This window comes from Pinus tabuliformis, chromosome 7 (genome assembly GCF_031772625.1).
Source record: "Pinus tabuliformis cultivar Carrire ecotype Pingquan chromosome 7, CPIR1, whole genome shotgun sequence".
Classification (NCBI taxonomy): Eukaryota; Viridiplantae; Streptophyta; class Pinopsida; order Pinales; family Pinaceae; genus Pinus; species Pinus tabuliformis.
Window position 1 is genome coordinate 641472248 of NC_142293.1, and position 25038 is coordinate 641497285.

Consider the following 25038-nt stretch of genomic DNA (forward strand, 5'->3'; position numbering starts at 1 on the left):
CGTTGGGTGATGTCACACTGTGACAATTTATGGTAAAAGGGTGTTGTAATTTGATGTACCATGATCCAGGTTCGGGTGTGACGAAAGACCCTTCCAAGACCTTTTACTTCCGTGATGTGTTAAATTGCATTTTTAAAAGAACATAAATGAATACATGTGCATGATGTAAAGAAGATGAACATGACAATCATCAACACATGAAAACATCAGTCGTTGATAACGGAGTTTGTCCAGGAGGGACTACGTCTCCGGGCCCCGATGTCAAGATGGTGTAGGTCGCTGCATTAAGCGCTGTCAAAAGTGATGATGTACATAAGAGATGATGTCACTATCATACAAGGAAAATGCCATCACGTAGGAGTGGCTCCAAGAGATGTTTCACTATAGGAACTCTCAATCAAAAAGGGACTCCTATCAGTATGACACAAACTCATGCATGATGATCATCCCGCCAACATGGCATAAAAGGGATCTCAAGACAAACATGCATGACAACAACATGAGTATCCCATCAACATACAACAAAGGGATCTCAAAAATATAACATGACGAATCATGACAACAAGTACATCACATAGACGATTCTGCATCACATCAAGCAGGAATCATGAAAACGAGTAAGAAACAAGATCCCACATCAAGCATCAAACAGGGATCTGTGCAACACAATGCATAGCAAAAAGAAGTACATGAACACTGCATATACCTCACATCAAGGGGCCATCTGAAGAAGTGGATGTCAAACTGCTGAAGTTGTTCGTGCCATCAATCTCACAGCATCAATCGCATGGAAATGGCTTCTCGCACATGAATGTTGACACCTGCATTCCACTAAGAAAAGTCGCTGGAAAATAAAATGAGCAAATGATAAATCTAAACACACCATCAGATTTGTGGCATCAAATAGTGCAAAATCGACTATCAAATTTCTAAACTCTGAGAAATTAAGAATCTGGGGCTCAAGGAATCTTTTAAGTTTTAAATTCCCCCTAGATTCCTTAAAGATTTCGCTCCATGGGTGGACTAAAAATCTGCAACTCCAAAAGCGAACCTGACCTCGCCATTGCGATCCCTGCAGAAAACCATGAAAAACGACTGTAAACTTGACTATATTCCGACATGGAGAAAAATTACCTCCTCGGGAAAACTTCAAGGATCATGGTTTCGCTCCCTATGGCTACAGCGGTCATGGTTCCACCTCCATACTGAAAAATAGCCGAAAAATGCAGAACTTTGATGGAGAAACAAACAGTGCCATTGCGTTCGTGGCATCGAGAGGTGCTGAAACCATATAAAATTTGTCAAAATCTGACAAAGTGAAAATTCGGCCCTCCTGCAAAATGTTGCCTCGAACTATGTGCACTGCCTCCTCTACCTCGAAATTCGTGCCCGCTCCTAGTTCCTCCCCCTCCTGGGCGCACTGACAAACTACATTTAAATAGAAAATGGGTGGCGGATTAAACAAGAAGGCGGTTTGGTTGAGTTGGTTAGGGATTCGATTAATAGGGAGGAGGTCAGGTGGTCAAACCCTGCCTCCTCCAATTTTATACACATCAATTTTTTTTAAACAAATTTGGTTTCGATTGGGGGGTCGGTGGGGTCATGTCCCCAACCCTGCCATTAATAACATATATTTTTGGTTATGCGGTTGGGGAGGGCGGAGGTCATGACCTGCCCTCCAACAATATATATCTTTTTATTCTTTTAAAATATCTGAAAATACGTTGAAGGAATGCTTTTAAGGAGTCGACAAGTTCGCCCGAAATCCGGTGGCCGGGTTTGGTCCAAAATGTGTCCTCCTTAACCTTGCCCAGTGAGCAAGTTAACCCCGAACTTTGACTGGCTCTAACTTCTCCATACGGACTCGGTTTAACGAACTGTTCGCACCATTGCGATTAGGACGATGAGATCCACAACCTAAACTTGGTTCGAGAAACTTCCAAGCACTTTAAGTTTTGAGCTTCCATCAGTCCTCTTTGTCATGTGTGTCTCTCTGAGTCTCTGGAGCCACCTGGATAAATCCTCCCCACTGAGGAGTTTTTGGTCCTCCAAAAGCATCAACTGTATGCAAATGTTTGAAAGGGCACATCCCTTGAAGACTCCTTCACTTGTCGTTCTTCGGAATCAAGATGCAAATGCCACACTTGCACCGTCGCAACGCAAATGTCTGAAAAGGCACATCCCTTGAAGACTCCTTCACTTGTCGTACTTCGAAATCAAGATGAAAATGCCACTTGCACTGTCGCATCACAAATGTCAGCAAGGCACATCCCTTGAAGACTCCTTCACTTGTCGTACTTTGGAATCAGGATGAAAATACCACACTTGCCACTGTCACAACACAAACGCACACAAATGTGACCAATCATGACCCAAGCGTCCCACACTTGCCACGAGTTTATAACATGTACTCAGTGGTCAAGTTTACATCAAGATGGACACAATACCCCAGCTATGACAACAAGGCCGAAATATCATTGTTGCTTCAACAAGTGATGGAAAACTTATCATCACTGCAACACGTGATTTACAATCATAAGGCCAAACACTATTGTCTTGACAAGTGATGGAAACACGACATCACTTTCAGAGTGTAAAATGCAACTCAAAATAAGACTAGACATCATTATTGCTGAACACGTGATGGAAAACACATCATCACTTTTACATTTTAAAATGCAACAAATGATTTACAAAAGTACGACCATGAAATGCTAACATATCTAGAAACCATTTTTCACTTATCAATGTGAATGGGTCATCACCCTGTGATGGTCTTGCTTGTCGATCAATCGTTTCACTTGGTTCATGCACCGACACTTTGTCTTTAAGGCGCTGCTCTGGATGGAGCCTCCAACAAGTGGCTCTTTGATGGCCATTTCTATCGCAATGACTGCAATAGGTTTTTTTCCTCCAGATCTTAACATGTTTCTTTACCTGTTGTTGAGGGGGTTTTTCACACCTCATCCTTTTGTGTGTTGCCATTCTTTTCCAACACTTAGAAAATGTATGGTTATGCAATCCACAAAAGGTACATGTCTTTCGATGCCATGTTTTACGTTCATCATTAACAACATGATCATAATCGAAATGAACATTCAAATGTCGAGAGTGGCTATACCTTTCCTCTCTGTCTCTGGTGTAAGTATGGCGATGAGAGCTTGCCTCAGCTCTTTCCCTGCAACGAAAACTGCCATGGGATGATGGGGATGTGTTCCCATCATTCTCTTTCCTCGACGATTTCGACGATGTCTCGGAAGCATATGACACCTTCAAGCATTCTCCGTTGGTGTATCCCATGCCTACAAATTGAGGTCTCTGCACAACCTCCAACGGTTGAGTTATGCATTGGTTATTAATACCAAGTTTTTCTTCCTTCTCGTGCCTCGTCCTTGTAAGAAGCCTCATGTTTGTCCCTGTAATTGGGATCTCCAAATCACCAACAGAAACCATACTATGTGAAGACGAAACTAAAAGAAAATCAACATCTTTTACCTATTCTGTCGATTTGGAAAGAACTGATTATGGCTTCTCATCATCTGTTGTTGGTGGTTCGCTAGCTGTCTCGGCGCATTCCCCAACTTCCTTGCTGACATACCCAAGTCATGTCTGACGAGGTAATTCTTCTACTTTGATGGGATTGACAATGCCTTGGCCATTAACGCCCAAGCCTTTTCCTTCATAGCCCATTTTCTTCAACAGTTTGGAGCTAATTCCTGTGGTATGATTTTCAGAAATAGCGAAATCATCATCAAGAAACATACATGAATTCAAAGAATTACATCTTACCTCACATGGCTCACGCTGCAGCTTTTCCAAGGCCTCATCCTTTGCTTGCAGCTGTCGTAGCAAACTTTGTTTTTCCTCTTTCTCGTCATGTAGAAGCATCTTCAATTCAGCGTTCTCTGTTTGAAGATTCTGTTTGTTGTGCTTCAATTCTTCCAGGGCCTCCTCCGTGGCTCGCAACTGAAGTTGTAATCGCTCATTTTCCTCTGTCTCCTTTTGTAGAGTTTCATACATTATTTCCACTCTCTTGGAAACTTTGAGCATGGTCTCGTACATCGCTTCTTCATCCTCTGTCGCTGCACATTCCATTGTTCACGCTGCAATTCACATCAACGCAAAGACCGCTCTGATACCACTTGATTCAGGTCCGGGTGTGACAAAAGACCCTTCCAAGACCTTTTACTTCCGTGATGTGTTAAATTGCATTTTTAAAAGAACATAAATGAATACATCTACATGTTGTAAAGAAGAGGAACATGACAATCATCAACACATGAAAATATAAGTCGTTGATAATGGAGTTCGTCCAGGAGGGACTACGTCTCTGGGCCCCGATGTCAAGATGGTGTAGGCCGCTGCATTAAGTGCTGGCAAAAGTGATGATGTACATCAGAGGTGACGTCGCTATCATACAAGGAAAATGCCATCACGCAAGAGTGGCTCCAAGAGATGTTCCACTACAGGAACTCTCAATCAAAAAGGGACTCCTATCAGTATGACACAAACACATGCATGATGATCATCCTACCAACATGGCATAAAAGGGATCTCAAGACAAACATGCATGACGACAGCATGAGTATCCCATCAATATACAACAAAGGGATCTCAAAAACATAACATGACGAATCATGACAACAAGTACATCACATAGACGATTCCACGTCACATCAAGCAGGAATCATGAAAACGAGTAAGAAACAAAATCCCACATCAAGCATCAAACAGGGATTTGTGCAACACAATGCATAGCCAAAAGAAGTACATGAACACTGCATATACCTCACATCAAGGGGCCATCTGAAGAAGTGGATGTCAAACTGCTAAAGTTGTTCGTGCCATCAATCTCACGGCATTAATCACATGGAAATGGTTGCTCGCACATAAACGTTGACCCCTGCATTCCACTTAGAAAAGTAGCTGGAAAATAAAATGAGCAAATGACAAATCTGAATGCACCATCAAATTTGTGGTGTCGAATAGTGCAAATAGACTGTCAAATTTCTGAACTCTGAGACATTGAGAATCTGGGGCTCAAAGAATCTTTTAGATCCCTGCTAGATTCCTTAAAGATTCAGCTCCATGGGTGGACTGGAAATCTGCAACTCCAAAAGAGAATCTGACCTCGCCATTGCGATCCCTGCGGAAAACCATGAAAAACGACTATAAACTTGACTATATTTCAAGGATCATGGTTTCGCTACCTGTTTCTACAGTGGTCACGGTTCCACCTCCATACTGAAAAATGGCAGAAAAATGTAGAACTCTGATGGAGAAATGGACAACGCCATTGCGTTTGTGGAGTCGAGAGGTGTTGAAACCATATAAAATTTGTCAAAATCTGACAAAGTGAAAATACGGCCCCCCTGCAAAAGACTGCCTCGAACTACATGCCCTGCCTCCTCTGCCTCAAAATCTATGCCCGCTCCCGGTTCCTCCCTCTCCTAAGCACACTAACAAACTGCATTTAAATAGAAAATGGGTAGCAGATTAAACAAGAAGGTGGTTTGGCTAAGTTGGTTAGGGATTCAAGGAATAGGGAGGAGGTCGGGCGATCAAAACCCGCCTCCATTTTTATACACATCAAAAAAAAATTTAAACAAATTTAGTTTCCAACATGGTACCAGAGCGTGGTTGCAGAGCACGGGATAGCTGAGGGCATCAACCGAGCGGAACAACAGCAGCAGAAATAGCTGTCCCGAGTGACAAAAGTTGTTCCTAGCAAAAAGCAGCAAGGGGTGACGCAAAGAGCCTGCATCATCAATTCAAGCCAGGAGGAGGATCAACGTTGAGGCAAAGAGAAGCAGACCTGACCTACGCAGTCCCTGGTCATCTTTCTCAGCCAGGAAGGATTGACGCTGTGGCCAGAAGGTGCAGATTGTGTCGGTGTCGGGATTGCGTAGAGCCTAAAGGCTCTAACCTTCAAACTGTTGGGGCATAGGAGGCTGTGGATAAGTTGCGAAGCGAAGCTAGTGGGGTATTGTGGTCAGAACAGTACCTAACAGGGAAATACCAAGGAGGAGGGATTTGTTACCGAGGATTGGCAAAGGGATTTCCAGAAGGAAAATCGAGGCTCATAGAGAGTCAAACCGAGAAGTTCCAGACGGGAAGTAGAGACACTTGAAAGAGTCGAAAGAGGAGCAACGAAATAGCAGTGAATGGGGTAAGAGATCAGGATAGACTGGACGGAGCTTCAAACTTCGTAGTCTGGAAGGCCAGGATCTTGTCCATTCTAGACCAGTATTGCATCAAACACTTCGCCTTGAAAACAATAGTGATCCCGATTGACCCAACTGAAAATGACAAGTACGAGGAGGCAATGACCAGGGCAAAGTGCATCATCTTTGATGGTGTCAAGGATCATGTGGTGCCACACATTGTCGAGAAGGAGACGGCAAATGAGATGTGGGAGGCCGTGCAAAAATTGTACCAGCATACTTCTGTGCAGAGGAGGATGTTACTTGAAAATCAGCTATGGTCATATCAGATGCAGAAGGGAGAGCAGATAGATGTCTTCCTCAGTGGAATGAAGGAGATCTGTGATCAGCTAACTTCCATAGGGGTCACACCGAATCAGGAACTGATAGTGAGGACCACATTGAACGCAGTCTCAGAGGATTGAGAGGTATTTGTCCAGAGCATACTGGACAGGACGAGCCTTCCAAATTGGGAGGAAATATGGGCGGCTCTTCATCAAGAAGAGATCAGACAGATGTCCAAGGCGGGGAGTAGCGGAAAAGGGGTCAGAATCAAGAAGGAGGAGAAGAAAATGCGGCTCTCGCATCTACGGGAAAGCAGGAGAAAAGATAAAAGAAGGACCTCTCCAAGTTCAAGTGCTTCCATTGTGGGGAACTGGGTCACTATGCGAACCAATCTCCTAGGAAGAAGAGCAAGGGAGAGGCTTCTGAGACCAAGGTTGCGCCAGCTAAGGCAGAGAAGGAAGTGGATACTGATGACGATTGTACCATGAGTGCTCATGCACCTCGACAGAAGAGGTGGGGAGACATCGAGCTGCAGTTAGAGGGACTACAGACGATGAGGGGCAGGATCCTTGAGGTACCCAACCTCTTGGATTATACATGGCTACGGGAGCCCTGAAGAGGAGTAGCAGGACTAGCGGATGTCAGTAGAGACAGATGCAGTTGGAGCGACAGAGAGTGTTCTATAGTGCAGGAGTCCCAGGACAGCGTGAGGCAGCAATGCGAGATGCATGGAGTTGTTGCAACAACGCAAAGGTCAGAGAGGGAGCACTTGTCAGCGACAGAGGGAGCTTCAGCGTCGAGAGTGTCTCTAGCCTCAAAGAGATGTCAGAGTTGGGAGGATTAGTTACTTACTTCTCAGTAACTGAGTTACAGTGCAGCAATTCGCAGTGGCAATGCTATGGGCAGCATGATGAGAGGGGATGCAGTGCAGATGCAGCAATGGTAGTGGCAGGGCCATAGGCAACAACACGGATGCAAAGGGAGCTGTCGTACAGATGCAACAGTGGCAGTGACAAGGCCATGGGTAGCAATGGATGATGTAGCAGTGCAGAGGATGTTGGGAAGGGGAACCTATCATCAGCACAGGGACCGATCCTGGATGATCAGGGTGATACTCAGTGAGGAGTATTACTAGAGCACAGTCCTTGCTAAGAGGGAGTGTTGATTTGGAATAGCATCGGATGTGCTCTAGCCACGAAAATTGGTGGAGAGGCTATAGCACATGAGATCTCCAAGACCCAGAAATGGTTTGGTCGGAATATAACCAGTTTGGGAGATATTAAAATAGTTAATATTTTTAATGGAGTTCGTAAGTCTAAACTTAGAAAAATAAAATATTAATGTGAATTAATATAAAACTAAGTTAGAATGTTTCAAAAGTCATGGATCAAGCCAAATTTAATCTTAGCCATTGATTAGAGATTTAATCTCGGTCGTTGATGGACCAGCAAGAAAAGTATAAGAAGGGGCTTGAGAGTCAGTTGGAGGACACACCGAGTTGATCAAGAATTCGATTTTCTAGGGCAGGGTTTGCTGAGAAAATCGAAGGAGTGATCAAAGTTGCAGCTGAGGGGCAGTGAATACAGTAGCAGAGAGGCAGAGATAGTACCGGGAGCATCAGCACAAAATATCGGATAGGGTTGATGTAGAGCCAACTAGAGGCCACGCAGAGGCAACCAGCAGCTGCGCAGAACCTGAGGAGGGCCAATGTGGGAGACGCAAAGGCTCCAGAGGATGACGCAGAGGCAGCCAGGAGCTACGCAAAACCTGAGGGCCAACATGGGAGATGCAAAGGCTCTAGAGTATGACGCAGAGCCCCGAGAGGCTGACGCTGGGCCAGAGAGGCTGACGCAGACCCTAGAGGCTGACGTTGGGAGATTTCGTGGGGCAGATTGGAGCTGGAGAGTTGGATAGGGTGACACAGTCCCTATCAGGGTGACAGAGAGCAGCAAAAGTGTTGCAGTGTTGCTGTGGGATCGTTCCTCCGGTGATTTAGCCGGAATATCTATCTCCGACTGAGAGGTACTACTGTCGAGGGCATTCTCTGTTGGGTGAGCCATTTCTGGCACCTAGATTGTATTCTGAAACTACTTAATAATAAAACCCTCTGATAGTTGCACCAGTTTTCCCGCATTAGTTTTTCCGGGGACATTGGTCCAAAAACAACGGTGTCATTTGTGCTTGTTTTTTCTTTCAGTTGATGATCTGTATGTGTTGATATTGTACTTGTATTTACTTTCAGTATTTACATGGTAAATAACTTGTTAAGTAACTAAACAAGTAGGAAGAAATAAATCAAATAGTACAGGAAGAATTTCTAACAGATAGACTTAGAAATTCCAACAGGGGAGACAAGTTAGCACTACCCCCAGAGGTAGCCTTGCAAGGGCAAGTGGCAGAGTAGAAATACTAGTCAAGAGATGAAGATGTGTTGGGAATCATGATTGCCATTAGTCCAAAACCTGCAGGTGTTAGTCAACGATCGCATCGCCAGAGATAAGGATCCATGAGGGGCGGTTAGTCCATGTCACGAAACACACGAGGACCGTTGGTTTATTCAATATCCAACAATCTCCCCAACCCAACGTGAGCCAGGTGTGTATCAAACTCGTGACCTACACTCTGATACCACTTGTTGGGAATCACGAATGCTGTTAGACCAAAACCCACAGGTGTTAGTCAACGATCGCATCGCCAGAGATAAGGATCCACGAGAGGCAGTTAGTCCATGTCACGAAACACACGCGGAGCATTGGTTTATCCAATGTCCAACAAGATGACCCAAAGATGGATCCTTAAAGTACTTTTTAAAAAGCATTATTCTTGCTTCATTCGGGTCAAGTGTGTCTAGTCCAGGTAGTCCAAGTAGTTGTCAGAAGGAGAGTTATCCTCCCCACCAAGGTTCAATTTTCACAAGTGACATGTTGAACTTTTAAATTGTTATGACAGCCTTGAACCCTGTTGTCGCTTCCAGAGACAGCCTTGGATTGCTTACAAGACCCGTGCCTGGAACATCTAGATTTTATGTCTCATATGATTCTTGAGAAACTGGAAACATCACACGCACACACACACACACACATATATATATTTTCAAAATATTTAGTAAACAGCGTGGGTTGGTTCATTCATCTAAAGGCATAAGCCATGTATTTCCGGTACTTCTTCACATATACAACTCACAGAAATATATGTATAAACTAGTGGAGGCCGAGTAGTTCAAGGACCTACAATTTAATAAGCTTGGGCAGAGCAATGAGAGAGGATAAGGAGAAAGAGTAACTCATCACATAGAGATTGAAGCGTCAGGAATTCTACACTTATCGCATAGAGCTTGAAGCCTCCAGAATTTTACACTTATCTGAATTAAAGGTAGACATAATGGATGAAAGAAGATGGGTGCGATGATTCATAGAGCGCAATTTTAAGGATATAATATCAAAGATCCATACATGCACATGCATTAACGAGTCAATACGAATGGATCTGTAAGAACATATGAAACATTTCTAGCAGTTATGATTACATGAATTCGGAGAGGAAACATAAACAAAATGGAATTTAACAGAGGGATAACATATTGTAGTACTTGAAGGAGGAATCACCACCATTTCCTTAATATTCTGAAAGATGCATATCATAAAGTCATACAGTCTTGAAAATAACATGTAGTTCTTTCTTTAGGATTCTGAACCTCTGTGAAGTGTTGCTTCCCACTATTTATCTGGAGAGGGGAGCATTGAACAGTAATTACAACAAAATATCTTCAACCGAGCCTCAACTGTCAGATCGACTAGTTGTCTTGGCCTAGGATGGCTCTGTGGCCCAAAAATCACTACAAAAGATTAATTGCTTCATTAAATGGTCGACACATTACATGATTACAAAACAAGTCAACAATTAGATGGAAACGCCAACAAAATCTCTCCATGCCCATCCCTGGGATTGCCTTTGCTCAGGTTGTTGCTTGCCCATGGTCTGGCCACCTATGTCACTTAGTCGATTCCCATCGCTTCTGCCTTTACTGCTCAGATCGTTCATTCTTCAAAACTGGGAGCAGTCAACTATCAGTTTAATGCCGCAGTACAAAAGCAGAGGACGCTTGGGCGGTACTTCGTCTTCCCTCTGCATGGAGCACCATGCTGGATCATCAAGTCCTCCCAAGCTTCCATGTCTTCATTTACTTTGTATTATGTTTGATGACCATGCTGCTAGATATACGCCGAAAAATACCATCGTCGTCCCACTGAGCGGAAGCGAAATAGACATGTTTATGTTCGTTGATCTAGGTCGTTGATCCGGGCCAATTCAATCTAGGTTGTTGATCTGGGCCTGTTGGTATCGCAATCGCAATACAGGAGAGGGCCATTTTACCATATTTCATAGTGCTTGCCAATTGTTTGGACGCGAAACTTCAATAAAGCATGATACATAAAATATCGCATCCGGGAGGGTTCTCGCACATCGCAATCGCAAGTTGGAAGGGACTTCGGCAGAGGAGGGATTTTGACTTGTGCAATCCAAGATTGCAATAACACAATGAGCAGGGGAAGGAATTATTGCAATCGGCAAGCGAAGAAAATATTGCAATCGGCGAGGATGAGGAGGGACTTACGATATGATAATCGGCGGAGAACTTTTGCGATATGCAATATCGGCAGAGGAGGGATTTTATTGCAATCGACGAGGAGCGATGACGGGACTTGGATATGGCAATTGGCGGGAACTTTGCTATATGTGATATCGAAATCACAAAAGTTAAAAAGGGAGACTGGCGGATATGTATCACAAGAAGGGAAGGGGCCGATAGCGATTATGGTTTGTGGGTCCCAACGCTTAAAAATGGTTTCGACGTTATTTCTGAATGTTTTAAAACATTTCAAAGGGAAATGGGAAACACGACTAGAGTTGGATATACAGAAGGATTTCGGCTAGAGTTAAAAATGGGTCACTACGGCTAGAGTTTAAAAAACAAAGGGAAAAATAGGGTTTGTGAAAGAAATGGTTTTTAGAAAATATGGAAATTTCCCAAAACAATTTAAACTAGACCTGTTCTTCCTCCTTTAATCTCCAATTTGCCAAGCACAACAACCTCTTTCAAAAGAGTAGCAGATAGAAGAAAATGATTAATCAAACTAAAAATCATTTTTAGGGGTTATCATGGATAACATATGGCTTGGAGGCTAGCTCCAAACATCTCTGTTCTTTTGCCCTCTTTGTACCACTGGAACTCTATTTTCAGAAGGTGACAACAAACCGTATGTTGGTAAAGCCTCGAGCTTTCATAGAATCCACTTTACCCTAGATACCATCCTTGGAATGAGGGGAAGTGTCCAACAGGTTTCCCTGGGATATGTACTCCGTGGGAAAAAAAAAAGCATATATCTCTTATAAAATTTACCTTTATTAATTTACATTGCTGTCTAAGAGAGTGAGGAAATACCCAAAAAATGTTTCCATGGGGCTTAAGTATACAATGCTAGATGAAGTCCAGTAACATATCTTAACGAGGCAAGAAAACAGGTGCATCTGCTGTCATCCAGGGCTAGTGCTGCCAACAAGTTAAAAATTTGGTTATACTGCTTTAGTTGGAAACTCTCTGGTATATGGCTCTACTGAATGCCCTGACAAGCTCACTGTTGAGTTGTTCCCCAGCTAATAGTCCCGATTGATGGGCAGCATCTCATCGATTTTCATGGATTTTTCATCTTGTGAAGAGTACTTAGGGCATCTCCACTCCAGAACATAACGCAAACGTGACAATATATATAAAACGAGGATGAACCCTCGCTCATGCATTAAAGAATGCCCATGCAACGGAAGACAGGGAGCAAGCCAGGTCAGAATGAAGACAAGAAGTCTGCGGAGCGGCTTCTAATCAGAACAATGGACTAGGTAGCTATCTAGTCAGAAGGTTGATAGACTCAATTCATTCCTATTTAATTTGCCGGAGTATTAAGCCATCCATCCGGGTTCCATTCATGCTGTGGTCTGTCCCCACCCAAATGTCACGAATATCAAGATGAGTCCGGATGTAAGACAATACGTCAGCTGAGCGGCCTCTTATAAGAACACTGTACTAGTTAGCTATCTAGTCATAATAAGTTAGACTCAATCCATTCCTTTCATAATAGCTTGAATTCGCTATAGTATTAATACATACATCCGAATTCTATCCATGGTGTAGTCTACCCGAATGGCATGCATATCAAGATAGTCCTAAGGCAAGGCTAGTCACGGGCGATTTTGACAGAACAGCTATTTGAACCTGGCACCTAAGCCCGTAAGCCCAAGGAAATCCACTCTATGTGGTGAAGCCGTTGGTTCTCTCAATTCTCCTTCATTCCCCAGTCCCTCGTTGGAATTGAATGGAAATATACATAGTGTGCTATAGGGTAATTAAATTGAAGTATGCCAAAAAAACCCCAAGAGGATTGATCTTGAGAAATTCAAATAAACGAAAGATGAAAGGGCATTCAGGGGAAAATCCAGATGATAAGGCATTCGGAGAAAGCTTTTGCACGGCTGGAAAAATTAAATTAACTGCAAGCGGTTATTTCAACTCACCGGCGATCTGTCGGCATATTTTTCACATACTTTCTGTGCTTCAGTTTTCCTCTCCTCTGTCGTTGTGCAACATTGACAAGAGACAATGGATGCAATTAGCTAATATTCTAGAAATGCAAGAAAAAAATAAACTGTGTCTGAAGGTTGAGACCGAACCGAATGTGAATTGGTCTTTGAAGGAAGGGCATCTATGTGCCATGCTAACGATGACGCTTCTGTTACTCCTGCACCGTGAATTTACAAGTAGTTCACGGTCATGTTCACATGAGATAACACTCGCTCAAGATTACCAAACGCTCCAGATTATAATGTAAATCAATGCGCCAGGAGAAAGCTCGGCAATCCCAATAAGACGGAGGCGAAAGTGTACCGAGGAGATCAAAAACTACAGGTGTGGATCTCTTCAATCGATCGGGGTTGACACACGAAAATGGGAACACCAATTACAGCTGTGGGTCTCTTTATCCTATTGGGGTTGAGACACGAAAAATGGGAACACCTTGTTTTCTTGACACGAAAAAGGGTTGCGTGCAATTTAGTTCGTACGTTTTAATCTAATTTGTTTCAAATAAATGAATTTAAAATAATCATATTTTTAATTTGTGATTTTTTTAAACGAGGGAAAATTTATAATAATTTAATAAATTTTATTTTTAATGGTATTTTACTTAAAACACATTATAGGACAAAATGAAGGGATTTGTAATTTTAGGGTTTTTAAACCTAATAGTTTATAATGTGAATTGAGTTTAGGTTGAGTGATTGGGCGAACTAGTTGTTATCCTCCTCACCTAGATTCAAGTCTTATAAGTTGACATGTTCACACTTTGGAATAGAGTAACTTTGTTGTGCTCTTGAGTGAGTATATTGAGCGTTGGCCTAGTACTAGCAAACTTCTCTCTTGCCTTCGAGTTGGAAGGGAGGATGACTTTCTTCCCAATGTAGTACCCATTACCCAAAACTTCTACTGTGAAAAAATAGTAGTTCATGATTAGCTCTATGAGAGGGGATTTTGCCCCCTCCTTAAGTGAGGTTGTTTCAAGAGTTCGTAACGATTTTAGATCTATTAGTATTCCCTTTCAATGTCCTCATTTTTTATATCCTTTTCATAGAGCAGTTAGGCGAAGTGGGGTTTATGGTTTCTCGTAGAAAACTCCACTGGGTGCATCTTAGTAAGCTACAAATCTAGGGCATTGCTTGCCAAAAGTTGTGGAAGATCCAAAATATGAGGTTAAATTCGGTGAGATACGAGAATATATCCAATATATGCAAGATCATTCTTTGATCTGCAAGTTCATCGAATTATGGCCCTTTGAAAAGTCTCTTATTGAGTATATCCAAAATAAATGGAACCTCAAGGGTCAAATAAAATTGGAGCTAGGGGGAAAAGTATTTTTCATAGTCATTTCCTCCAACTTTGAAGATAGATCGAGGGTTTTTGAAAGAGGGCCATTTTTTTTTTAAAGTAGGTCTCTTCATGCGATTTTGGAAGAATCAATGTAATCTAGAGAAGGAAGACTTCCTTGTTGCCCTAGTGTGGATTTAATTATTTTCTCTTCCAAAGGAATATTGGGAGGGGGCAACCCTTAAAGGCATCAATAATGCCATTGGTAGTTTTGTTAAAGTCTCGGAGGTTACTAAGAGAGGGTGGTATACATCATATGCTTGAATCTGCATTTATACGAATATCTCCCACCCTCTTCCAACTTCAATAGATATTTCTTATCATGATAGTGTTTTGAAGCAGCCTTTAGATTATGAACATGTCTCCTTTAGATGTAGATATTGTTATGAATATGGGCAGTTTATTAGGGATTATCCGATGAATGAAAATGAATTGCCTGAAGAATACCCCTCCTAGAAATAGCACGATAATTGGGAAAAGTCCTTCTAACAAAAAAAAAAATTTGAGTCCTTAAGGTGCGTCAAAGCCTCGACAAATACCTAGATCTGGAAATACGTTCGAGTCCCTCTCCTCTACAAAGGAGTCTTTGGAGCAAGATAATAATCAATCAAGCCTAAAACCAACAAAAGAAAAAATGTGGAAAGAACTCATAAGCCCTTATTGAATCCTCCAAAACTCGTGCAAAAGTTTTCTATAAGAGTACCAAAAAAAACCATTACTAGAGGAAATGGTTTGCTCCCTATTGGAAGAAGTTGAAGCACAAGCCCTATCAGAAGATATGGATCTGGATGATGCATAACTGACTGCCCTTGCAGAAGAATGGTGTGGAAAAGATATGAAGGGCGTGTCAATTCATAACGCTAGGATGCTTTACAAGGGTTATCTCCGATGCAAGGAAGAAGACCAGTCGATCTCAAGTTCTTCAAAGTCATGCCTTGGGGTTCATACAAAGGATTTCAAGGTGGTCTCCATGCAAGACAAGGAATCCAAAAAATGAGGCCACAAGACCAATAAGGCATTAATCCAAGCAAACGGTGAACAATTCATCAACTTCAGGTTGTTGTTGGTTGATTAAAAGATCGGGTTGTAGGCAAAAGTGTTGGAATGGTGTGTGAGATCAAGTGTGGGGCCAAAGCCACTATGATAGATCAACAAAACCTATAAGAGAGTCCAGTGACAAGACTGCATATCCCACACCTATAAGATTAGACTTCTGGGTGAAGTAAAGATTGGGCAATTACAATTCCCAGATTCAAATTTTTGAGTATATCCCATGGGAAACTAAATGTTGCGACACGAGTGAAATGATGGAGTTGGGAGCTCAGGAAGAAGATTGCAGTGAGGGCATTGGGGATTGTATCACTTTGTTTATCTCATGGGAGCAAGTCATAATGGGTGCCTTAACTATAAGACTCCATGAGTAGTGTAATGGAGCATGTCAGACTGTTACTTGGCCATAAGACTCTAATGACTCCCCCTTGCTGGAAGACCTTGGGACAGGGAGACTACCTTGAATGGGGGTTGCCTGGGCCTAGAGATGTGATGAAATAGAGGTGTGATGATATTCCCGTCGACATATTCCAATCTTGATGATAGATTATATGCCCACACTCATTGGGAGGTGAGTGAGAGGGGGGGCTTGTTTGGACCTATACGAAAAGAATACGTGGAGTAGTATAACTGCTATTGAGTGCTTGCTTTCGATTAAGAACCACTCAATGAGATGGATTTAAAGACGACGTTGGTTGAATAATGCATGGAGCTACAGAGCAGTATAACCACCACTGAGTGCTTGCCTTGGGGCTGAGAACCACTCAGTGAGTTGGACATATAGATGGAGTTATGGTGCGTACACATCATTGAGGTTTTGCCAAGTCTGACAAACTACTCAATGCTTGTAAGGTTAAGGAAACAAAGAGTAACTAGAGAGATAAGTATCTATGCATACTTGTGAGTAGATCTACAAAAAAAATACATGAAAAAAGTGTGTTGATGTTTGCAGAATTTCTCTATTAAAATTTTGAACTAAATTGATTTAATTTTTTTATGGTTAACCTCATAAATAAATCTATCGATGAAAGTATGTTCTGAACTGATTTAAAATTTTTACGAGGAATCTCATAAGACTCATGTGCTCTTGTTGTAGGAAAATGATTGAAATGTATAACACGATTATATGAGGTTGATTGTAAGGCAAACAAAATTGACTCAATAATATTAGCATGCGCTACAACAACATAATGGAATTGAAGACTTTAGGAACTGGGTCATTGTGGTGACACTGGAACCTATGATATGCATTGATCACCATGAGCTATGGCATTACAAATGTGTTGTGTTATTAAAGCAAGGTAGAGGGATCCCTTAGCTAAGAAAAAAATGTCTTATGTGAGGAGGCCTTGCTAAGGGATGGAATGCCTGAGGCACTGAAGAAGCAGAGAAGGGGATGCTTGAAATTAGAAGGTGAGATACTGCACAAAAGAGGAAAATAGATCGCCCGAGGGACTTATGAAGCAGAGAAGGGGATGTCAAAACTTGAAAAATGAACTGGTTTTCAAAGAATCACGTACATATCCATTAGGATCAGAGATGCATTGGGTGTGTCTGAGGAAGAACTGAGCTTAAATTGTTTCCTGAAGGGGCACTGAGTAGAGTGGATGCCATGGTTGGACATTGGAGGTGGAGTGTGCTCTGGATCAAGTGACTGAGCAGGTAAAAGATGCAATGGAAGTATGTCGGACCAGATGAAGCCACTTAGGAAATCATTGATCATATGAGGTTGTCTCACCCATTTTTTTGTTTATTGTATAAGTATGTGTAAAAATAGTTGTGTGTTCATTGTTGAAATTTTGTGTTTTGGGTATTACAACACCAAGGATAATGTTCCTCTAAAGGGTTTGGATATGTGATAGCCCTTTTTCTATCCCTCTAGTAAAACACACTATGAATTGTAATTCATGTGAAATAATGTGGAAATGGAAATTATGGTTGATCTGGAGGAGGGGACACGGATTTAGAGACAAAGGAGGAGTAGTTGCTTATGCGGTGCTTAAACCTAAACCAATGGCACTTCATTTATTCCCCACCTAGCTCCCTCACAAATCAAATGGTTTGTTGGTGTAGACATTGAATTTGTGTATGGAAGCTTGTGACAAAGGGCATTCCCATATTATTCTTAATCTCACAAGGACGTGTTGAGGAATTCAACACATAAGAGGAGGGACATGAAGAAGCAAGAGTAGGGAAGTGGTAAAAAGGAGAGTTGTTGGCATAACGAGTGTTCAACATTGAACGATTCTTAGCAAGGAGTGATTGGGTAGTAAGAGTGCCCATGATGATTAGTTTTTCCCCATGACGTGAGTGAAGGGGAAGTTAGGTCATATCATGAGAAAGTAGAGTGGTGCAAAGCGAAGCATATGCGCAAGAGTGAGCGTTTAGGAGGAGTGTGTTGCAGAAAACCTTTGCAGTGAGACTGGGACATTGTTCCTTGCATTCTGGTGATACCCTATCTGTGTATTGGTGTTAATTTAACCAAGAGAGCTCAAGGAAATACTAATTCACTTGATGCTTACTTGGGGTTGAGAAAATGCCCTTTAGAGTGAGATCAAGTTCTTGGACTAAGAGAACCTCCCCCCTAAATCTTGGTCCGAGTTCCTGTGATTGTTCTTTGAGAGATTGAGTGAGTCACTATGGTGTTTATTGTCTCAGAGCAATTACTAAACCACCTTAATAGTGGACTCCTCCACTTGGCTACCTGCTTGACTAACTATTGGTGTGAATATCATTAAGCACTAAACTCCTCGAACTTTGAATCCAGCTCGAGGCTGGTCAATTGTAATAAAGATTATAATGTGGTTGGCCTATCATTGAGTGGAGAGTTGACTATGGTACACCTTACTGTGGTAATGACTAATGATTAATCCTATGTTATTTATGTAACAACGTTTGATTTATTATCTAATCATTGTTGACCAACTAACTTGTATATCTATGGTGATTATGGGTTGCTTGAGTTATGAGGTTACAACATTCTTAGTTATTTGCATAATTGTTTTATATGTCCCTGATTGGTGACCTGAAGTCACTCATGATTAACTCTGCTATCTTGAGTATCAATTATCTTTATATCTTTGTAAGGTTGGGCAACTCACTGTTGGGACCATGTCTGTGGGTGATCTCATTAATAGTTTAATTTATGTGTTGTGTACATGGGATAGTGCTAGCTCAAAAAAGTTGTTGGATCTATGTATAATCATAGTGAGTACTTTTACTTTATATGCGTTCATGTTCATGATAAGGCTATGGATCTATAGGTTGTTATTGTCCTAATGGGCTACAAAGTAATATACATGATTGTGCATGGTTGTTTGATATGCATTAGTATTGTTAATGGAGGAAATGTTTTTTCCTTTAATGATATGTATGTATGATTATTCTGTTGGCGTGAGGGACTTACAAAACTATATAGTTGTTGATATGTTTCCTGACTTGTAGAGCTACTTACATGATTATGTATGATTGTTTGATTAATCAAGTTAAACTATCATGGTGTGTGTAATTCTGTGGCTTGGGTATTATAATTGTCACAGAGTATTTGATGTCTAAAAATTAAAGAATTTTGTTGCTAAAGAGTTGTGTAGGGCATGCTACAAATTAGCATGGATCTCCGTTAGGCACGACTAATTGTTACTTTCTTTATTCATGATTACTAATGAAGTCATGCATGATACACTAGAGGATTTGATAGAAATGGTGCAAATCCATTCTATAGAAGGATCCAATATTGTTGTAGCTAATATTATAGTGTTGTTAGACATGGATTAACATGTTGTAATGATTGTTAATAGGTAGATTCACATATTTGTGAATGTATTTTGTCTATGGTTAGCACTTGGATTGGTTGTGCTTAATATAAAGACATCTTCCTGTAAATATAGATGTTTTAGGCAAGGGCGAGCTCCCAGGAGAACCTTGGCTAGTTCCTTAAAATGCTTAAGGAACCCCTAAGTTGTTCTAAATATGAATAGGCAAGAATTGCCTTCTATTTAGGAGTATCCAAGCTCGATACAGATTAGGAGGTCTAGACATATACAGAGATTAAAACATTTGGGAGAAACAATGTGGTGACATTCACGTGGGAACCATATACAAATGTCATTAGATACAATTGCAACATAGTTGAGTTAAGTTAGATATCTGAGGTGGGGCCTATCAAGGTGTTCAAGGCTTGAAGTCAGATTGTGCGTGAGCCAGATTTCATACCATATATGGAGTGGGTTCCACATGCAGTTGTTTGTGCAGGGATGAATGTGGGCTAGACCTGGATATGTATTGTGGAGGGGTGGTGATCTGTATATATTCGGGGGCTCGGGAGATTTTTCAATGCGCAAACTCGTACACACCCAGATATGTGTTGAGGTCAGATATAATGAGGAAGTGTTGCAAAAAACTAATGAGGTTGGGCCATTCAGACCCAAAAATTTAGAATAACGTGGCAAGCACCATGTATGCATCACTGAGACCATATGGGCTCCATGTAGGTACCATGAATGACATGGTAGGGCCACTTGGGCTACACATGGTAGCTCCTGATGATGTGATAGGAATTAATTATGTAATCTTTAAATGGGCATAACTTTTGATTCGGGCATCCAATCGAGATAAAATTGATAGTCTCGGAAATCTCTTGATGAGCTAGATGTAATGGTATTAACAAAAGTTATTTTCGCTAACTTTGGGAAAGAAGAATTTTTAGAACCCCATCTTCATAATGATACCACAGAGGTTGGGTTGATTAAAGTAACACCTCCCATTTAGCCTGGAAAGTCCAAGGAGGCAGGAGGGAGCATTACACATTATTACTCTAAATGAACTCAAAGACAAGATTCTTGAAATTGTTAGGAGAGTTGTTCTTTTGATCGTTAAAGAAACACGAACCTAGAAAAACCAGGGGTACCAAAAGAGATAAGAATGAAAATGACAGACTGATTTAGACCTACTTACCATAACTCTCTTCATAATGCGACCTTATTTTACACCTTCCATATCCACAATCATAACTGCAAAATTACCATCTTTAATATAAACTCAATTATAATTCATTGTAAAAAAAATCCCAAGACCAAAACCACTAACCAAAATTAACATTATTAATGCCATATACTTCCTTACATTTGCATTGCATCATATCTATTGCCATCAATCCACCACTTCAAATGAGCTTTAATTGTCATGATCATGAGGAGAGCCTTGGCTTGACGCCCACTGTGAAGTTTTAGAGAAATAATATTATTCGAATCTAAAGTAATTCTTGTCTATTTACATAACTTTTGAGAGGCTTTGATAAGACAAAACATTACTAAGAATTTTTTTCAGCGGTGATCACATCAGAATTCATTTGTCAACACGTTCCTAACCATTCACGTGTTGACAAATGAATTCTGATGTGATTAAAAATTTCTTACTAATCAAGATATGGAACACAAAAGCCTAAACACACCGACAAAAGAATTCTGATATAATCATCTTCAAAAAAATTCTTAGCAATCAAGATATGGATCACAGAAGCCTAAATTTAGATAAGATGAAACATGTCGAAAGGATGAAAAAATCAAGTTACAATTTCATTAAAATTTAGAAAAACAAAAAATAATATTTTTTATAAAGTTTTAAAATATATATAATTTTTTAATATTTAAGAAAAAGATATATATATTTATATTTAATAACTTCTTAGAAATTAATTCATATAATAAAGTTTTAATTTTTTAATATAAAATGTTTATATTTAATTAATTAAAATTAAAAAATAATATGAAATAAAAAAATAAAAAAATCGAAAATTTTATTTTTTAATTGAATCTATCCTCCTCACCAGAATTGAATTATAAGCTATAACATGTTAAGTTCATAATACATATTTTTAATAATGATTTTCAATTTTATCATTTAAATTATAATTTTCAAATATATTTTACACAATAGTCCATGGGGCGTAAGAATAAATAGTGACGAGGTGTACAATTAAGGCATTTCGTGATGTGAAGGTCACTGGTTTGAAACTCTGTAGGCAAAAATCTAGCTATGTAAAGGGCTAGTGTGACCCAGACCGAGTGTAATCCCCAGGTGATTTTGACGGCTTAGATGACCTTGGGTCGTGGTTTCTCAAGCCAAAGGTTGATGAATTACAAATATACTAGTGTATTCATACAAATTAAATAGATGATAAATGTCGATAGACATCAATTCATAATCAAAATAAACATTAAAACACTTATTTTATTATACATCTCATGTTGCTAAAATTAAAAGAAACCATAAAATTAACTGAATTATAACTTTATTTTAAATTATTATTAAACTTAAACATATATACATTTGAAAAAACAGGAACAAAATTCTTAACCATGAATATTTAGCCTTACTTTACTATGAAGATTCTGAATCTATAAATATGTTTTGTAACAATATGGTGAGCTAATACCATGGCTTATCAATACCACATGCTCAAAAAACCATAACTCACTCATATAACATTTATTTATGTGAATTTTTTTAATTAACAAAATTGATTAAAAGGGCAAAATCATATAACTACTTTGAAAATAAATCTCAACCTTTGATATTTGTATATTATTGTAAATATTTTAAAATATTTAGCGAAAATTATATCCCTATCATCCACCTAATAATTATTGACAATTATATTAAAATTCTAAAAATTCTACTCCATAAGAAACACATTTATTAACATTATTAACATAATTTTCAATATCATATTTTACCCAATTTTCCTCAAATTCATTTTCAATGTTAGAGAAACACGTGGTATCATGGTTTAATATATAACTCATAACTTATGCCAAAGTGTTTTATATTATTTTAAAATAAACCCTTAAAAACTTTTCTTTTCTTTTCTTTTTCTTTTTTTTTGGTTCACGATCACAGAGTGGTCGCTACATCCACGGGAAAATATCGGGGCAGATCCACCCGAAGGGATCTGCTCGTCGGCCAATCTTAACAAGCCTAACCCCGAGGGCATCGAGGAGATTTGACCCCGTGACCTCCAACTACGGAAGGTACTTAGCAACGGGAACTCGACCAATTGAGCTATCCCTTAGAGCTTTACCCTTAAAAACATTTTAAGTTATTTATATCAAAATTGTATATGTTAAAGTTTTTCTCTAAAGATGTAAGAGGATGGATGGAAAGATTCATTAGCGTAAGAAGATGGACTAGAGTCAATATGCTTTTTAATTATTTAATCATTGAAGAATAATAAATATGAAACAAATATAATGTGCTTGTGTTAAAGAGTTCATTAAATAGTTATCACTAAGGTTTTGTAGGTAGCTATAAATAAAGGGGGAGTTATATTTATGAAGGAGTGTGGAAGAACATTATAATTAGAATTTAGTTTTTTGAGACGTCTTCACATTTTTAGAGGCAAGTAAACAAAAATGGATTTTGAGGGTATATGTTTCAGAGTTAATAATAATGTTGTTTAAATATTTTGGTAGTAAATTGTGTATAAATTTATGAAATGTCTAATGTTTTGGGTGGGCACTCCACTCATCATGAGGGACACATTCATAAACTTACATTATTTACTTCTATAAAGCTTAAGCAATAAGAGTAGAGTCTTCTATAAAAGTATCATTTTAAAGTGTTGCCTTACCTTAAGGGCTTTTTTTTTAACAAGATCGGATAGTGGATATATCACCAAAAGTTGAGGTGGAGCAAGCTCCTATTACAATCAACTGTAGCATAAGTGGAAACTAATCCGTGAGAATGTGTTGGGGACGCAGCTCCTTCTCCTATGCTTATATTAAAAACTTCATAGGTTTCTGTAGCTATTCTTGAATGCTATCTAACATATTGTCCTACTAGTAAAGCAAATTTACATAACATTGATTTTCTGGTATTTTTTCATGGTTTGTAGACTGACTACTCCTAGGAGGGCTGATTTTTCTTGTCTTGGATTCCATTTGGTTTGCTTCCTTCTTTTTCTCCTTGGGCTGCTTGTTGTTCCTTATGTTGTTGTGTTGTTCCTTATGCTTGTTGTTCTGTTTGTTGGTTGTTCCTTCTGCTTGTTGTTCCTTTTGTTGGCTGAGGTTGTTCCTTCGGCTTGGTGTTCCTTCTGTTGTTGTCTTGTTCCTTCTGTTGCTGTGTTGTTCCTTCTATTGGCTGAGGTTGTTCCCTCTGCTTGTTGTTTCTTCTGTTGTTGTGCTTTTCCTTCTGCTTGTTGTTCCTTCTCTTGTTGTGTCGTTCCTTCTACGTGTTGTTCCTTCTGTTGGTTGCGGCTGTTCCTTCTGCTTGTTGTTCCTTCTGTTGGTTGCGATTGTTCCTTCTGCTTGTTGTTCCTTCTGTTATTGTGTTGTTCCTTCTGCTTGTTGTGTTGTTCCTTCTACTTGTTGTGTTGTTCCTTCTGTTATTGTGTTGTTCCTTCTGCTTGTTGTGTTGTTCCTTCTACTTGTTGTGTTGTTCTTTCTGTTATTGTGTTGTTCCTTCTGTTGGTTGCGGCTGCTTGTTGTTCCTTCTACTTACTACTTGGCGTTCTTGAGTGTGACTGATAGGGAGGAGAGGCGTTGATGGGGGGAGGGAAAGAGGCGGAGGTGGTCGCTAGAGGGGGAGAGAGGTTGATGGCTAGAGGTTTGCGCAACGCTGATGGCTGGAAGCTTAACATCTCTTTAGAGAGCTCTGAAGTGAAGAACTCCTCCGTGTCTGGGTTTTATTTCTAAATTCCGAGTACAACACTCAATCTGAGGGTTGAGGCCAATGAATATAGATCTGCCTACTGTAGCTTGGTTAAGGCAGAGGGTGAAGCGAGCAGGGTCCTCCATTGAGGCTAAGCTTTCCTTGAGGCAACAGAAAACCTTTATTTGCCAGAGTCTGCTTGCTTGTTTAAATCCTGTAGAATGTGGTAAGAGTCAACTCTGCCAAATTCTTTCAAAGTGTTTCGGATTCACTGCAGGGTTTTGTTTAATGCAGGATTACAAAAATGATCTTCGGAGTTTAGAATTTTAATCAGAAGCCCCGAGTCTCCGAAAATTTGAATTATTTTATAACCTGGCTCCTTCACAATCTGACAAGCTTTTAAGAGACTGTAACTTTGTACTTGATTATTCAAGCTGGTGCCTAGACCCCACCTAAAGTCGGTTTCACTCGATCTATTCGGGGAAAGAATCAAACCCCCTGCACCTGTAGTTCCTGGGTTCCCCTTGGACACTCCATCAAAGAAGATCGTGGCTTTTGAGGTCCCCTGCCACCACGTGTGAAAGTCACCTTCAGTGAGTCGCAAGCGCCAAGAAGGAGCATTCAACGGTTTTTTGACTGAATCGTTCCTCTCTCCTGTCGCCTTCAGTGAGTCACAAGAACCAAGAAGGAGCATTCAACGGTTTGTTGATTGAATCATTCCTCTCTCCTGTCGCGTAGGATCCCAGCCACGCAGAAGCTTCTGAAGGTAAAGAGGAGGTGGGAGCTGATTTACCTGCAATTTCCAGCAAGAGGGCTTTCACTTTGGCCGCCACTACCACTGAATTCAGAAGCCTGTTGTTGAAAACACAGTCGTTTCTAGCC

The 25038-nt window shown here is 40.3% G+C and overlaps 1 protein-coding gene across 1 annotated transcript in view; it reads right to left on the minus strand.

Moving 5' to 3' along the window:
* Window positions 1–13533, minus strand: part of LOC149249084 (autophagy-related protein 8i-like) — a 30677-nt gene extending 17144 nt beyond the window's left edge. Inside the window, exons 1-2 of the mRNA XM_089458615.1 lie at window positions 13212–13533; window positions 13056–13111 (exon numbers count right to left, since the gene is read on the minus strand). Coding sequence (XP_089314741.1) covers window positions 13056–13111; window positions 13212–13254 — 99 coding nt within the window. The 5' untranslated portion in view covers window positions 13255–13533. The remainder of the gene's footprint in view (window positions 1–13055; window positions 13112–13211) is intronic.
* Window positions 13534–25038: the final 11505 nt, after the last annotated feature.